This window comes from Aquarana catesbeiana, linkage group LG12, assembly GCF_042186555.1.
Source record: "Aquarana catesbeiana isolate 2022-GZ linkage group LG12, ASM4218655v1, whole genome shotgun sequence".
NCBI classification, from domain to species: domain Eukaryota; kingdom Metazoa; phylum Chordata; class Amphibia; order Anura; family Ranidae; genus Aquarana; species Aquarana catesbeiana.
Window position 1 is genome coordinate 181797528 of NC_133335.1, and position 17057 is coordinate 181814584.

The following is a 17057-nucleotide window of genomic DNA, read 5'->3' on the forward strand; positions in this document are numbered from 1 at the left end:
AGGATAAATTACAGAATAATATTTACTCATAAGAATTGTTGTATAATGATGTATAGTAAAGTCGTCTAAATCTTTTGTATTGCTTACGAAGTCCTTATGTATTTCTAGTAATAGCTAGTCAGCTGTTTTCATTCTGCAGTCAGCGCTAAAAAACTAGCACATGGAATCTTTCCAATCTTCTCTTTGTTATACCGCGTACACACAATCGGATTTTCCGATGGGAAATGTTGGATGTGAGCTTGTTGGCGGTAAGTCAGACCGTGTGTATGCTCCATCGAACATTTGTTGTCGGACCTTCCACCAACAAATGTTGGATAGCATGCTCTCAAATTTTCCGCCAACAAATGTGTGTTGTCGGACTTTCCGATCGTGTGTACACAAGTCAGACGGTCCAAAATACAAACACGCATGCTCGGAAGCAAGGACGAGCCAGAAGCGGTCGGTCTTGTAAACTAGCGTTCGTAATGGAGAATTAACATTCGTGACAAATTATGAAATCTTGAAATGCAGCGCACATTCTCTTCTTCTTTAATGGGATAATAATGAAGCTGCTTTGTTGGTGATACTGATGGAGTTATTGCAAACGAGTTTTCAAAGACTTTGTTTTTCTAGTGATATCAAGAATTAATATTGTTATATTTTAGTTTTTTTGTTTTTTTATTTGTGCAAGTTACCTCAACACCATTATCCCCTAGTTTTTAAAAACAAAGATGTTGGTGTCCCTTGTCAATTTTACATTATATTTTTTAAAATGTAACTGACAACTCCCAAACTGTCATTTGAAGTAAAACACATAGCCAAGTATTATTCTACACAATTTTTTTTATTGTGCATTTAAAAAAGAAAACAAATAAAATTAGACATGCTATCTGCCAATAGAACTTAACTAAAAAGTGCATTCTATGCATCCAAAAATATAGAAAATATACCAAATCAAAGCATTATTATTCAACCAAAAAAATAGCGTCAAAGCAATAACTCCAAGGCCAATAATAAATAACACGTTATCTCCTCCGATTCTGCAACATGTCTTTTTGACGAACGACTGTTCAGAAACTAACTGAAAAGCACGAATCAACACTCGCCAAACTTCTACTAACACGAAATTAGCAGTAGGAGCCCAAAGTGTGGCGCTAAAGAGCTGAAAAACCACGTAGTACATCTTGTACATCACTACGTTTGTAATTGTTGGCCAACATTTGTGTGACCGTGTGTATGCAAGACAAGTTTGGGCCAACGCCCTTCGAACAAAATTCCACGGTTTTGTTGTCGGAAAGTCTGATCATGTGTACGAGGCATAAGAGTTTTTACAGCAACTCCACTGAACTACAAACCTAATCGGCTGTGCTTTTCTTCTCTAGGACCCAATCAAGACAGTAGTCTGCCAATGCCTGTAGCTGACAATCAAGCAGAAATTTCTGTTGTTCTGTCTGATGTTGAAAATAAAGATATCTCACCCACACCTCTTGAGGAGGAACAGAAACCACCTACTAGGCCACGTGGGCGCCCACCCAAACACTTGCTGGGTAGAAAGTATCGTCGCTACAGGGGACGGAGGTGAGCGTATGCTGTTGTAAATGATCTTGTGGGTCCATTTGAAAATTGCATCAGAACTGAAATAATGGATTTCTGGCCAACTCTTTGCACTTTTAAAGCTGAACTCCAGGAAAAAAAAACACTAATGCACAGAATAAATATAAGGTAGCTGATATACCTGCCAAAGGATTTGTATTTTCATTTATCCATTTATCCTAAGATTTACACATATCTGCCAGATGGCACAGCCCTTTTTGTCAGGCCTGAGTTTTCTTTGCTGCAGTTAAAGCAGTATAACTCCAAAAGCAAACATTTATTATACTGCAGCTTACCAATTCTTAGATGTAAAGACTGCATTCGTTTTATTTTTTAGGCTTTTTTTTCCTTTTTTATTTTCTCCTGGTGATCTGGCCCTCAAGTCTGTTATTTTTTAACTGAACAAGCTGTCCTGCAGATGTAGCATTTAACGAGTTGAGACAAACCATTTCCCACTGACAGGGGTCCTTGCAATGGTCAGTTTTTATTCATTTTTGTAGAACCTTCATCCCAAAAGGAAAAAAAAAACTGTTGTTGTAACTGCTTAAAACGTATGAGCTAGAGTCTGGCTTCAATTTGTTAGTGCTTCTAAATCTGGTAGTACATGTCGCTTCCCCCAGCCTGACAATGCTTCTGTCCAAGAGTGTCTCTGTGCTCCTTCATCCAGAGTGTAGGCACAGGAGGTGTGTTACTGGCCAGACTACCAGGTGAAAACAGTGGGAAGATCAGCAGATCACAGATCAGGATAAAGGGCCAATCATAGTGACCCTTTTACCATGTGATCAGCTGTGTCTAATCACAGCTGGTCACATGTAAACCATCTTGCCGAATATTGGCTCTCCTTTCCTCACACAGAGACAGCATGTGAGGAAAGGAGAGCCGATCAGACAGGGACCAGTGAGTACAGCGTTTACACTGATAATCAGAGCCCTGATTAACAGTGCAGCATATAAGTGCCCATCATTGGCACCTCTCAGTGCCACCTCATCAGTGCAGCCTTGTTAGTGCAGCCTCATCCATGCCCATCAGTGCAGGTTATCAGTGCAGCCTCATCAGTGCCCATCAGTGCAGTCTTATTAATGCCCATCAGTGCAGTCTTATTAATGCCCATCAGTGCAGTCTCATTAATGCCCATCAGTGCACATCAGCGATGTGCATTTTTTTTTTTATTTAGCAAACAATGAAAGCCTGTCTAAAAAAAAAAAAAAAGATACAAATTTTATTTGGGTAAAGTGTTGCATGACCACACAATTGTCATTCAGTTCTAACAGTGCTAAAAAGCTGAAAATTGTCCTGGGCAGGAAGGGGATAAAAGCAGGGCTCAAGTCCTGCAGGAGCGCATGGGAATGTCCTTTCTGTACTTATTCTGCAACAGGAACACCGTTCACAATATCAGCCGCGTCCTGCAGGACTGGCTTTGCTGCCAGCTGGGAACTGCGCACATGCAGTTCCCGAGATGGCCGAGCCTACTGCTCGGACGGCACTGGAGGGGGGCAGGCAGGACCCGATTAACAGCCCAGAAGCAGTGCAGGAATACTCCTGCTGCGATTCGGCAATGTGTCCTGTGACAGGGATATTGGCTGCACCTGTCATAGGGCTAAGAGTTTGAGTGAGTTCTGTACAGAACGCAGCCCTCTCCACACGAATGGGAGAGGGTGGATCCGCTCTGCCTCCTCCCGCCCCTCTCTCCCTGTGCTCACCCCAATTCTGGGCAATATGAAGCCGTGCATTGACTGAGCCAGTGAGCCTCTTGCTGGGACCTTCCAAGTGAGTTAGCGGTGACCGGCCTCTCCCCCCTCCCTTTCTGTTCTCTCTCCCAAATTCCTCTCCCCTCCCCCCTACCCTTTCCTTATCTGCAGCTAAAGAATTTTATTTCTGCAGCCTGTGCAGTACCTGGTCCTACGTGCTATGAAGTGGATGCACACTGCTGTGCTGCGGTTTGGCTGCAGTGCTGGTGTACTCGCAGTCTTCCTGCATGTCACCCCCAGTCCCATAGACTTCTGTTAGGTTGCACATTTTTGCTGCATGTTCTGAAAGTGCACAAAAAGTCCTGCATGCTGCATCTTTGATGCACTTTAAAAAAACTGCAGCAAAAAACGCACAACCTGAAATAAGTCTATGGGACTGCGGAAAACTGCAAGTACACCAGTGTGCGCCCAAAGGATTGTACACACTTGCAGCAGGCACTGCCACTCCATTGAAAAGTGATCCATGCTCAGGTCACTTTTCAGAGGCATTTGACAGGCAGTAAGGAGATTATATCACATTTTCTCACTACCTGTTTTAACCTCTTAAATGTCAGTCCCACCAGGTAATGGCACAGTTCACTTCCAACTCCACCTTTATATCCACAATTCTCTTTAGGTATTATATGTGCTCTCACCTTATTGTTTGCACATCTAATACATAAAGAGAGTTATGGAAATAATGTGGAGTTCAAAGTGAATTTCTACACCTAAGAGGAGCACTTTACAGATAATATGAGGCGTTAAACACAGAGACTGGCAGATGTATGCCACCATAGACAGATCAAAATTTCTGCTGAACCAGCTGAATTTCTATCCATGTATGGGCAAGCTGGCTGTACTGAAGTTGAATCATCCATCCCTCTCCACAATGTATCCCCATCCCCGCCCAGCATCATCCATCCCTCTCCACTATGTATCCCCATCCCCGCCCAGCATCATCCATCCCTCTCCACTATGTATCCCCATCCCCGCCCAGCATCATCCATCCCTCTCCACTATGTATCCCCATCCCCGCCCAGAATCATCCATCCCTCTCCACAATGTATCCCCATCCCCGCCCAGCATCATCCATCCCTCTCCACTATGTATCCCCATCCCCGCCCAGAATCATCCATCCCTCTCCACAATGTATCCCCATCCCCGCCCAGCATCATCCATCCCTCTCCACTATGTATCCCCATCCCCGCCCAGCATCATCCATCCCTCTCCACAATGTATCCCCATCTGCGCACAGAATCATCCATCCCTCTCCACAATGTATCCCCTTCCCCGCCCATCATCATCCATCCCTCTCCACAATGTATCCCCTTCCCCGCCCATCATCATCCATCCCTCTTCACAATGCATCATCCATCCCTCTCCACTATGTATCCCCATCCCCGCCCAGCATCATCCATCCCTCTCCACAATGTATCCCCATCTGCGCACAGAATCATCCATCCCTCTCCACAATGTATCACCATCCCCGCCCAGCATCATCCATCCCTCTCCACTATGTATCCCCATCCCCGCCCAGCATCATCCATCCCTCTCCACAATGTATCCCCATCTGCGCACAGAATCATCCATCCCTCTCCACTATGTATCCACTTCCCCGCCCAGCATCATCCATCCCTCTCCACTATGTATCCCCATCCCCGCCCAGCATCATCCATCCCTCTCCACTATGTATCCCCATCCCCGCCCAGCATCATCCATCCCTCTCCACAATGTATCCCCTTCCCCGCCCAGCATCATCCATCCCTCTCCACAATGTATCCCCTTCCCCGCCCAGCATCATCCATCCCTCTCCACAATGTATCCCCATCCCCGCCCAGCATCATCCATCCCTCTCCACAATGTATCCCCATCCCCGCCCAGCATCATCCATCCCTCTCCACAATGTATCCCCATCCCCGCCCAGCATCATCCATCCCTCTCCACAATGTATCCCCATCCCCGCCCAGCATCATCCATCCCTCTCCACAATGTATCCCCGACCAGCATCATCAATCCCTCTCCACAATGTTTTCCCAACCCTGCCCAGCATCATCCATCCCTCTCCACTCTACACAATGTATCCCCATCTCCGCCCAACATCATCCATCCCTCTCCAGGATTCTGGGTGGGATTGGGGATACATTGTAGAGAGTAATGCAGATAATTTTGGGCAGGGATAGGGATACATTGTGGAGAGGGATGGATGATGCTGGGCGGGGATGGGGATACATTGTGGAGAGGGATGGATGATGCTGGGCAAGGATGGGGATACATTGTGGAGAGGGATAGATGATTATGGGCGCAGATGGGGATACATTGTGGAGAGGGATGGATGATGCTGGGCGGGGATGGGGATACATTGTGGAGAGGGATAGATGATTATGGGCGCAGATGGGGATACATTGTGGAGAGGGATGGATGATGCTGGGCGTGGATGAGGATACATTGTGGAAAGGGATGTGGATAATTCTGGGCCGGGATGGGGATACATTTATTGGGGGGGGGGGGGGGGTCTTGGGTGAGTTCCCACACTTTTTTCCCAGGACTTGGCCCCTGGATAAAAGTGCCCAGTATTGAGGTGGTTAAGTAAACTTACAGGCCTTGTCCCTTTCCTAGCATGTGACTAGACAGTAAATGGAGACGCAGCAGACTGATTGGCTCATCTCTCTGTCACTCTGCTCTCTCTGCCCATTAGTATGTTTCTTATGCTGATTTTCTTCTTGTGTTGCTCTCTCTTCCACTTCTCCTCTCTTCTCTATAGTTGGGCAGCAAGGAGCTGATGCTAAGTCAAATTCACTTACCCACATTGATTTCATTTAAAAAATACAGTTAATGCTGTATTAATGAGCTGCATTAATTTGTGTCCATAATGTGAGTTCTGTAGGCAGGTAACAGGGTGGCCCCGCTGTATGTATCAGACAGTTCTCAAAGAGAGCTTTTGGAAATATAATTGAATTATGTACGTACAATGTCTACAGACAATCATACCTATAATTTTTTATTTCTGATTTCTCTATACATGTTTATCTCCAAACCTAATATGATAAGAGACCTAGCAGACACTGTCTTGCAGTCACCATATATACCCTGACAGTTGTAACTATTTTATGACCAGATGGGGACACACTGCCTCTTCTGCTTGTACTGGTTCACCGATCCCATCAGGGGGGTGCATGGTGAGCTAGAGTGGCAGCATGGAGAAAGGCTGCCCCTTCTGCTGCCATCATCTGGTCCTGTCTGTGGGGGGAAAAGTAGAGCACAATTAAAACATTTGACTGTTTCAAGGCTGTAACATGGATATAATAACGCTAGTAACCTTGTAAAAAGAACTGGTGATACAGTTTGTGCTTAGCTGGATCAAGGGAGTAAAAGGTTGGAAACTAAAGGGAACCGAGGCAACATTATTGTTGTAGATACAAGCACTGTATACTGTAGATATGTTCTTGTGCAAGACAGACTTCTACCAATTTTAGGGACGTTTGAAGCAACCCGAAACAATAACAAGGCAATTCATGTTACATGTGCTTCAATATTCATTGTGTTTTGAGACTTCTAGTAACGTGTGTTTGAAGGTCTCCATTCAAGTCACTTGAATGATAAGCTGGAGTGCAGCCAAAATGATGTAACACTGAATAGCCAAAAGTTTGTGGACACCTGACCATTACACCTTTTTTGAGCCTGTTAGACATTTCATCCAAAACCATGGGCATTAATATGGAGTTTTCCCTCTATACAAATACAACACTCCAACTTTTTTTGTGAAGATTTTTCACAAGATTTTTGGAGTGTACCTGTAGGAATTTGTGCCCATTCAGCCAAAAGAGCATTTGTAAAGTCGGGTATTAATGTTGGATAGGAAGATCTAGTAATCTGAAATTCAATGTATCCCAAAGGTGTCAAGAAGGTTGAGGTCAGGGCTCTGTGCAGGACATTCAAGTCGCTCCACACCAAGCTCAATAAACAATGGGGTTGATTTGCTAAAACCGGAGAGTGCAAAATCTGGTGCAGCTGTGCATGGTAGCCAATCAGCTTCTAACTTCAGCTTATTCACTGACAATAAAACCAGGAAGCTGATTGGTTTCTATGCAGAGCTGCACCCGATTTTGCAATCTCCAGTTTTAGCAAATCAACCCCAGTGTTTATTGAGTTTGGTGTGGAGGGACTTGAATGTCTTTATGGAGCTGACTTTATGTGCAGGGGTCCAGCTGTGCTGGAGCAGAAAAGGTCCTGCCCAAACTGTGCCACGAGGTTGGAAGCGCACATTTTGTCTAAAATGTTTTTGTATGCCCGTAGTATTACCAGTATCCTTTTCTGGAATCACCTGTTTAGTTATTAGGAGAGGTGCCATATAGAGTATCAAAATACACTGCAAAGTATTGCTTTGGTTGGGAAAAGGTCCTTCTAACATGTAAATTGCATAGTATTGCATCTAGATTAAATGAACCGTAGGGATTACATATTGTCCGGCTATAAGAGAACTTATCACAACACATGCACCGGTAATAAGGAAATACCGTAATATATTTTTTGAGAAGAGGTCCATGTCCCTAGAGGTTTCCCACAGCACCTCCATAGTTTAGGGATATTATAGTTAGAGACATTAAGCCAACTAAGAAAGTTTTACCAGCCTTGCCATTTAAAAATTGTATTGGAAGACAGCAGCAGGAACCTACTCAGTAGATTTTTTTAAGAAAAGCCTGGATAATTTAAAAAATGCACATAAAATGGCTGGACACTAATAGTTATAAGTAAAGTCGATCCAGGGAATATCCGATTTACCTCTTGGTGGATCAGGAAGGACTTTTTTTCTTCTGCTGGAGCAAATTGGATCATGCTTTGTTTGTTTTTGTTTTTTTCTGCCTTTCTCTGGATCAACTGTTGGTATTGGATAGTGAATATGGAGGTTTTTCTATCTGAGTGTGTTGGGTTGTTTTTTTTTTTTTTTTTGTCCTTTGTTTAGTTTTTTTTTTTTTTCCTAGGTTGAACTGGATGGACTTTTTTCAACCAGATTAACTATGTAACTTGGCCATTGTTACTGTATCACAGCATATGCATTAGAAATCAGGGGTGTCATATCTTGGGGCCCTCCAGCTGTTGCAAAACTCCCATCATGCCTCTGCCTGTGGGAGTCATGCTTGTAACTGTCAGCCTTGCAATGCCTCATGGGACCTGTAGTTCTGCAACAGCTGGAGGGCCACCAGTTTGACACCTGTGTGATTAGCTCTTAGTTGTAAAGAAGCCTTTTACTTTAGAAGTTGGCTAAAGCAGCTTCCTGATACCATAAATGTTTGCACTTTCCAAGATTTGGTCCAACATGGCATAGTTTGCTTTTTGAGTACAAGCAAATTAACATGTAGAGTTCTGGGGTTTGGTCACCCATCATTGTTATTATTGCATGCAAACAGCGCTGCCACCTTTTATGAGCAGCAACTAGTTGCATAATTTTCTTATTCTGTACCCTATAACCTGCAGGTGTTATAAACCTCCAAGTAAGCCACTGCTCAGACAATTTATGTGCCGTGTCTGTGGCTCCCGTTTCCTCACACAAGAAGACTATACCTTTCATGTGAACTCACACGATAGCAGTGACCCCCAAACATTTCGGTGCCATCAGTGTAACTACCAGTGCCGAAGATGGTCCTCATTAAAGGTAGGTGTATTTTCAATCAGGCTGCTGCCAGGAAGTCGCATTTTGTTTGTACAATGTGAAGAATATACAGTATATCCGAGAGAATATGAGGGGAAATGTTTGTATCTTAACAGGTAAGGCAGGCAAGACATACATTAGTCAGTTTTTTTCATTCAGTCAGCAGGTTCAAGGTGGATGAGGGAATCCTTCCGCTGAGCTATTGTATTCTGATAGTGGGGAGACACTGTCAGAATACACTGATCAGCATGGTAGGCTAAAGCCTGCAGCGCTGATCAAGCGAGGGAGATCCAACAGGGCAGTTGTACATAAGTCGATTGGTAGATCGACTTTTGTACAACCACAGTGCACATACATGGATCAAAATTTGGCCGGTCACGTTGAAAAAACACCCCCTTAGCTTTTTTGGCCATGACCATCTTGAGTATGGGCAAATTATTCATGTAGCATTTACGTTCTAGAATCAATCTGCCTTTAACTCCGGCATGCTGTGCTTAGCTGAGAAAACCGCTCCTCCTGAAGACTCCTGGGATGTATGACATTATTTGCCTAGGCAAGAAACCAGGAAATAACTAAAGAAATGTAAAAAAAAAAAAGTTTAAAACAAATATGATATACTTTCCTGTCTATTAATGATAGCAGCAGGAAGATTAAAAATAATAAATGTTGGTTGAGAGAGTGAAGTTCCAATTTAAGTAAGGATGAGGCTTTGTTTGTGTTGTTTATAGTTACATAATGATGATTTTTAGAAGTAGCATTTCAATTAATATTTATGTGTATGAATCTAAAATATATATTTTTTCTTTTGTCAAGGAGCACATGTTTAACCACCAGGGAAGTAAGCCACACAAATGTGACCAGTGTGACTACACAAGTGTCTACAAAAAGGATGTGATAAGACACTCTATTGTGCACAAGCAAGAACGGTAGGTTTTATAAGAAAGGGTGCTTAGTATTTCTTTCTTAGAATTAGAAAGATCCTGACTTGACCTTAGATGTTTCTAAGATAAAAACAACTGTTTTACTTGCCAAAGAATTTCCCTTTCCAGTGATTTCTGAGATTTACACAACCTCATGATTTGGCACAGCCAGGCAGATTACATAAGTTACTCTGTTAATTATGGACAGTTAGGCGCCTTTCACACGGACGGCAATTTTGCCGCAGTTAAAAGCATGTTTTTTTTCCTGTGAAATTCAAGACTCCAGGCACTGCGATCAGCTGCATTTGCACAGTGCGATTAGCTGCGGTTGCGTTTAGCTGCGGTATGCCATTTCCATGGCAACCCGACAGGGTACCGACTCGCACTGTTTGGTATGAATCTTAAGGGGGAACTCCACGCCAAATTTTAAATTAAAAAACGGCGTGGGTTTCCCCCCAGGGGCATACCAGGCCCTTAGGTCTGGTATGGATTTTGAGAGGAACCCCCTACGCTAAAAAAACGGCGTGGGGTCCTCCCCAAAATCCATACCAGACCCTTATCCGAGCATGCAGCCCGGTCGGTCAGGAAAGGGGTGGGGTCGGGCGAGCGAGGGTGGGTGCTTTGGGGGAGGGGGCCCCCCTCCCCCAAAGCACCTTGTCCCCATGTTGATGAGGACAAGGGCCTCTTCCCGACAACCCTGGCCATTGGTTGTCGGGGTCTGCGGGCAGGGGGCTTATCGGAATCCGGGAGCCACCTTTAATAAGGGGGCCCCCAGATCCCGGCCCCCCACCCTATGTGAATGAGTATGGGGTACATGGTACCCCTACCCATTCACCTAGGGAAAAAGTGTCAATAAAAAAACACACTACAGTTTTTTAAAGTAATTTATTAGACAGCTCCGGGGGTCTTCTTCCGACTTCGGGGGTCTCTCCGGCGTCCGGATCTTCTGCCGACTCCTCCGCTATCATCTGCCGCTCTTTTGCTAGCGGTGGCCTGGACTTCTGCCTTCTTGTCTTCTTCCCTCTTCTCTTCTTCCGATGTTGACACGACGCTCTCTCCAGCTGGAATGCTCTCTGAGCGCTTCTCTATGACTTATATAGGCGGTGACCCCGCCCCCTTAAGACGTCACAGTCCCTGGGTATGCTGGGACTATGCCGTCATAAGGGGGCGTGGTAAACATCTCCCGGTGACCACACCCCCTTATGTCGTCACAGTCCCAGCATGCCCAGGGACTGTGATGTCTTAAGGGGGCAGGGTCACCGCCTATATAAGTCATAGCGGAGCACTCTGAGAGCATTCCAACTGGAGAGAGCATCGTGTCAACATCGGAAGAAGAGAAGAGGGAAGAAGACAAGAAGGCAGAAGTCCAGGCCACCGCTAGCAAAAGAGCGGCAGATGATAGCGGAGGGGTCGGCAGAAGAACCGGACGCCGGAGAGACCCCCGAAGAAGAGAAGAGGGAAGAAGACAAGAAGGCAGAAGTCTGGGCCACCGCTAGCAAAAGAGCGGCAGAAGATCGGGATGCCGGAGAGACCCCCAAAGTCGGAAGAAGACCCCCGGAGCTGTCTAATAAATTACTTTAAAAAAACTGTAGTGTTTTTTTTTTATTGACACTTTTTCCCTAGGTGAATGGTTAGGGGTACCATGTACCCCATACTGATTCACATAGGGTGGGGGGCCGGGATCTGGGGGCCCTCTTATTAAAGGGGGCTCCCAGATTCCGATAAGCCCCCCGCCCGCAGATCCCGACAACCAACGGCCAGGGTTGTCGGAAAGAGGCCCTTGTCCTCATCAACATGGGGGCAAGGTGCTTTGGGGTGGGGGGGCCGCAGGGCGCCCCCTCCCCAAAAGCACCCACACCCCCATGTTGAGGGCATGCGGCCTGGTACGGTTCAGGAGGGGGGGGGGGGGGCGCTCGCCCGTCCCCACCCCCTTTACTGACCGACCGGGCTGCGTGCTCGGATGAGGGTCTGGTATGGACTTTGGGGGGGACCCCACGCCATTTTTTCGGCGTAGGGGGTTCCCCTAAAAATCCATACCAGACCTAAGAGCCTGGTATGCCCCTGAGGGGGAACCCACGCCGGTTTTTTATTTAAAATTTGGCGCGGAGTTCCCCCTCAAGGAAAAATAATTTTTCCTTTCCCGATGAGCAGCTCGGCGCTGTTATCCGCAGCTGACACAGTGCACTGCGATTACCTGCAGTTATGTGCGGATAGCTGCGCTAAATCGCTCCTGGACGCAGTCAATTCTATTTTTTCTATCCGCACGGAACCGCATGTATCTAAATCGCAGCTAAACGCAGTGTGTGAATGGGGCCATAGGAAAGCATTGTGTGCTTTTAGCTGCGGTAAAAAATTAGAAAATCCGCAGCTAAAAGCATCATTCTATGCGTCCGTGTGAAAGGGGCCTTAAAGTATTCACTCTCCACCCCAGCCTGAATATTGGAAAGTAAAGGTAGAAAAGACTGAGGTCCTCTCTTTGTTCATTCTGCTCTCTCCTCTTATCATCATGTTCTTTGTCTGCATATTAGCATGCAGCACACCCAGTCTTGACACTTCCTTCTCCAGTCTGATTGTTACTGTATAGGGGATTGCAAGAGGTTTATATCAGATCAAAATCAGATTCCTAAGCCAGCCATACATGGATTGAAATACAGCCAGTTCAGCAGGGACCAGAGTAATTTCGATCCATGTATGAGCAGGGTGGTTGTATAGAAGTCAATCTACTGATCAACTTCTGTAAAACTGCCCTGTTGGAGTTTTCCCACTTGATCAGCGTATCCAGTATTGGTGTATCCAGTATTCCAGCTGTCAATAGCTCAGCAGGAAGAATTTCCGAATTCACCTCAAATGTGTGGTTGGGGAAATCAAGTCAGTTTTTTCATTCAACCCCCTGGTTGAAAGAGAAAAACTGATTTATGTATGGGGATGCCTTACACTAGTACAATTTTTTTTTTTTTTAAATGGATTCAGTGGTCTATTAACCGCTTCCCGCCCGGCCCATAGCATATGACGGCCGGGCGGTGGTTCAGTTATCCTGACTGGGCATCATATGACGTCCAGCAGGATAACATGCCAGCGCGCGCCCGCGGGGGCGCGCATTGCGGCGATCGGTGGATCGGTGTGTCAGTCTGACACACCGCAACACCGATCTTGGTAAATAGCCTCCGGCGGAGGCGCTTTACCACGTGATCAGCCGTGTCCAATCACGGATGATCACGATGTCAATAGGAAGAGCCGTTGATCGGCTCTTCCTCACTCGCGTCTGACAGACGCGAGTAGAGGAGAGCCGATCGGCGGCTCTCCTGACAGGGGGGGTCTGCGCTGATAAACAATCCCCCCCCTCAGATCACCACATTGGACCACCAGGGATCGCCACTAGGACCACCAGGGAAGGGGCAACATGTGGATGGCCAGGTATGTACCCCATGGCCATCCACATGTGCCCAGTCAGTGACGATCAGTGCCCACAAATGGGCACTGATTGGCACCATTATGTTGCAGTGATGCCCAGCAATGCCACACTTAAGGGCATCAGTGCAAACAATCAGTGTCATCAGTGCCACCTGTCCGTGCCCATCTGTGCCAACTATCAGTGCCACCCATATCAATGCCACCTACGAGTGCACATCAATGCCACCTATGAGTGACCATCAGTGCCGCCTATGAGTGCCCATCGGTGCCATCTATGAGTGCCCATCAGTGCCGCATACCAGTGCCACCTATCAGTGCCCATCAGTGCCGCCTGTCAGTGCCACCTCATCAGTGCCACCTCATTGGTGTCACCTCATCGGTGCCCATCATTGCCGCCGTATCAGTGCCCTTCAGTGCAGCCATACCAGTGCCCGTCATTGAAGAAGAAAACGTACTTATTTACAAAAATTTTTAACAGAAACAAAGAAAAACTTGTTTTTTTTTTCAACATTTTCGGTCTTTTTTTATTTGTTGCGCAAAAAAATAAAAACCACAGAGGTGATCAAATACCACCAAAAGAAAGCTCTATTTGTGGGAACAAAATGATAAAAAATGTGTTTGTGTACAGTGTTGCATGACCGCGCAATTGTCATTCAAATTGCGACAGCGCTGAAAATTGGCCTGGGCGGGAAGGTGTCTAAGTGCCTGGTATTGAAGTGGTTAATGAATATAGAGCTGCATTGATTTGTGTGCTTATATATCTGTCTAGAGTTCAGCTTTAAGCCTGCTCACTGACCTAACCATGTATGATTCGTCTTGGGTAAAACTGTGACCAGGAGTGGCTTTTGCAATATACGGGAAACATTGTTCTCATTTTGCTGTTTTTGTATTTCAGGAAGAAGCAACCTTTGCTGGTAAGATGATCCATCTTTAAACTTTTCAAAATTTTTTTTTATACAGAAAGTCCACCCCTTAGATGCAGATAGATTCTATCACTGTCCCTAACAGCCAGTAAGGCCTCATATACAGTGCCTTGAAAAAGTATTCATACCCCTTGAAATGTTCCCATTTTGTCATGTTACAACCAAAAACGTAAATGTATATTATTGGAATGTTATGTGATAGACTAACACAAAGCGGCACATAATTGTGAAGTTGAAAGAAAATGATAAATGGTTTTCAATTTTTTTTTACAAATAAATATCTGAAAAGTGTGGCGTGCATTTGTATTCAGCCCCCTTTACTTTGATACCCCTAACTAAAATCTAGTGGAAACAACTGCCTTCCGAAATCACCTAATTAGTAAATAGAGTCCATCTTTGTGTAATTTAATCTCAGTATAAATACAGCTGTTCTGTGAAGCCCTCTTCCTTACCTTAGTGAACCTTAGTGAACAAACCGTATCATGAAGACCAAGGAACACACCAGACAGGTCAGACAGGTAAAGATGTGGAGAAGTTTAAAGCAGGGTTAGGTTATAAAAAAAATATCCCAAGCTTTGAACATCTCACAGAGCACTGTTCAATCCATCATCCAAAAATGGAAAGAGTATGGCACAACTGCAAACCTACCAAGACATTGCCATCCACCAAAACTGACAGGCCGGGCAAGGAGAGCATTAACCTCCCTGGCGGTATTCCCGAGTGTGGCTCAGGGTGAGTTTTCAGTACCAAGAGCGATAACCCAGAGCCACACTTGGGACTGCATCGCAGTATCCTGGTACATGTTACTTACCTTACCTTACCTTGTCCCCAGGATTCTGCGATGTCCCCCCCGCTGTATCCTCCGTTCCCTGCGAGCGTCGCGACGCATGGGGGGGCGGACCCCGTCGCCAAATTAAAAAAAGTACACAAAACATAACGCATACAATACACTGTAATCTGTAAGATTACATTACTATATCAAACCATTTCACCTCCCTTTTGTCCCTAGTGCTTTGTCCAGTGCCCTGCCTGCACTTTTATATTATATATACTGTTCTTTCTGCCTGGAAACTTGAGAACGTCCGTGGCATCTAAAAAGCACCCCTCTACGTCAAAAGTGGTTTTAGACTAGCTAGAAAACAGCGATAGTGAATTAGAATCACTTGCAGAATTGAGTGATAATGATTCGTGGGGAAATTCGTCACCTGACAGCGACGATTCTGCGACTGAGCAAATTTCAGTGTTTTTGATTTGAATATATTATTTAAAAAAAAAGAATTATTATTTATATTATTTTTTTATAATTATTTATAGTTATTTATGCTATTATCATTTATGATTTCGTGTTTCAAACTTTACCATACCCGGGATGTCTACTAGTCTCTTGTTTGGACAGATTTAAGTGAGTTATTCTTAAGAATTACAGGCCTACAATATAAAATGTCCCAGTCAAAGTCCAGACCTAAATTCAATTGAGAATCTGTGGCAAGACTTGAAAATTGCTGTTCACAGATGCTCTTTATCCAATCTGACAGAGCTTCAGCTATTTTGCAAAGAAGAATGGGCAAAAATGTCACTCTAGATGTGCAAATAGAGACGTACCCAAAAAGACTTGCAGCTGTAATTGCAGCGAAAGGTGGTTCTACAAAGTATTGACTCAGGGGGGCTGAATACAAATGCATGCCACACTTTTAAGATATTTAGTTGTAAAAAAAAAATTGAAAACCATTTATCGTTTTCCTTCCACTTCACAATTATGTGCCGCTTTGTGTTGGTCGATCACATAAAATCCAAATAAAATACACTTACGTTTTTGGCTGTAACATGACAAAATGTGGAAAATTTCAAGGGGTATGAATACTTTTTCAAGGCACTGTGCATGGGCATGTTTTCCTGCATGGGGATGCACAGGTGTTCAGGGAGGCAGTCCCATTCATGTCAATGAGAATGCATCGACTGCATTGACACAGCCGCTGCTCCCAATTGACAGCTGTGTGTGTGCATGGCCCTAAAGCCAAACGGTGTGTGTTAAGGGCCATACCTGCACTTGCAAAGATAGGCACTGAATGGGAGTGCCTGCATGAGGATGCATGGAACACCTGTTCATCCCTATGTGGACAAACATGTCCTTTCGCACAGGTGTACGTTGTAGTACATACATGTGAACAAGTCCTGATCACTGGATGTACAGATACCTGCAGAAGAATGCTTACATCAGATCTGTGGCTCCTTTCGACCTGTCATTCAGTTATACAGGCTGAGCCATCCATTGTATACTTGTTGCAGGAATTCACAGGAGTTCACTTTGTCTCTATGACTGAGGCCTAAAGCTCAGTGTGACGGGAGTCACTTTGGGTGGGGGGCTTGAGGAACCCAGCTTACACCTTGGAGAGCTCTGGAAACTCTGTGTCCAGCTCCCCCGGCCCCTCCTATGTGTAAATCCCCCTGTGTCCATTAGAGGAACAGGGTGACCGAGAACCCCAGACTGATCTGTGCTAGTCAGACTCACTGTACAGCCACACTGGAATGTTGTATATATGTATATATTGTGTGTTGTCTCATGCTGTTGTGAACTGTTTGCTGGGATCGTTTGGGGTGTGGCTGTGTCCCATTGTTCTGTTGTGTCTGTCTGCCTCAGGAGAAATGTGTTATGAGATGGATGTTTTGTATTTGTGTTCCTGGCATGTGGACTGGGGGTGGGGTGGAGAGGGGGGGGGGGTGATTCCCCAAGAGCTCTCCTTGCTGATTGGACAGTTTACCCAGCCCTGAATTCCAAAGGGAGGGGTGATTGTCCCCTGAGTTGTATATCTGTTTGTACATGTGGTTCAATAAAGAGTTTGAGTTTGATGTTTTTCAC

At 45.2% G+C, this 17057-nt stretch overlaps 1 protein-coding gene across 1 annotated transcript in view; it reads left to right on the top strand.

The window, feature by feature from the left end:
• The window catches only part of ZNF335 (zinc finger protein 335), a 142534-nt gene that overhangs the window by 88003 nt on the left and 37474 nt on the right, over window positions 1-17057 (top strand). The window contains exons 8-11 of the mRNA XM_073606265.1: window positions 1362-1557; window positions 8772-8949; window positions 9760-9872; window positions 14173-14191. Of these exons, the coding sequence (XP_073462366.1) occupies window positions 1362-1557; window positions 8772-8949; window positions 9760-9872; window positions 14173-14191 (506 nt within the window). The remainder of the gene's footprint in view (window positions 1-1361; window positions 1558-8771; window positions 8950-9759; window positions 9873-14172; window positions 14192-17057) is intronic.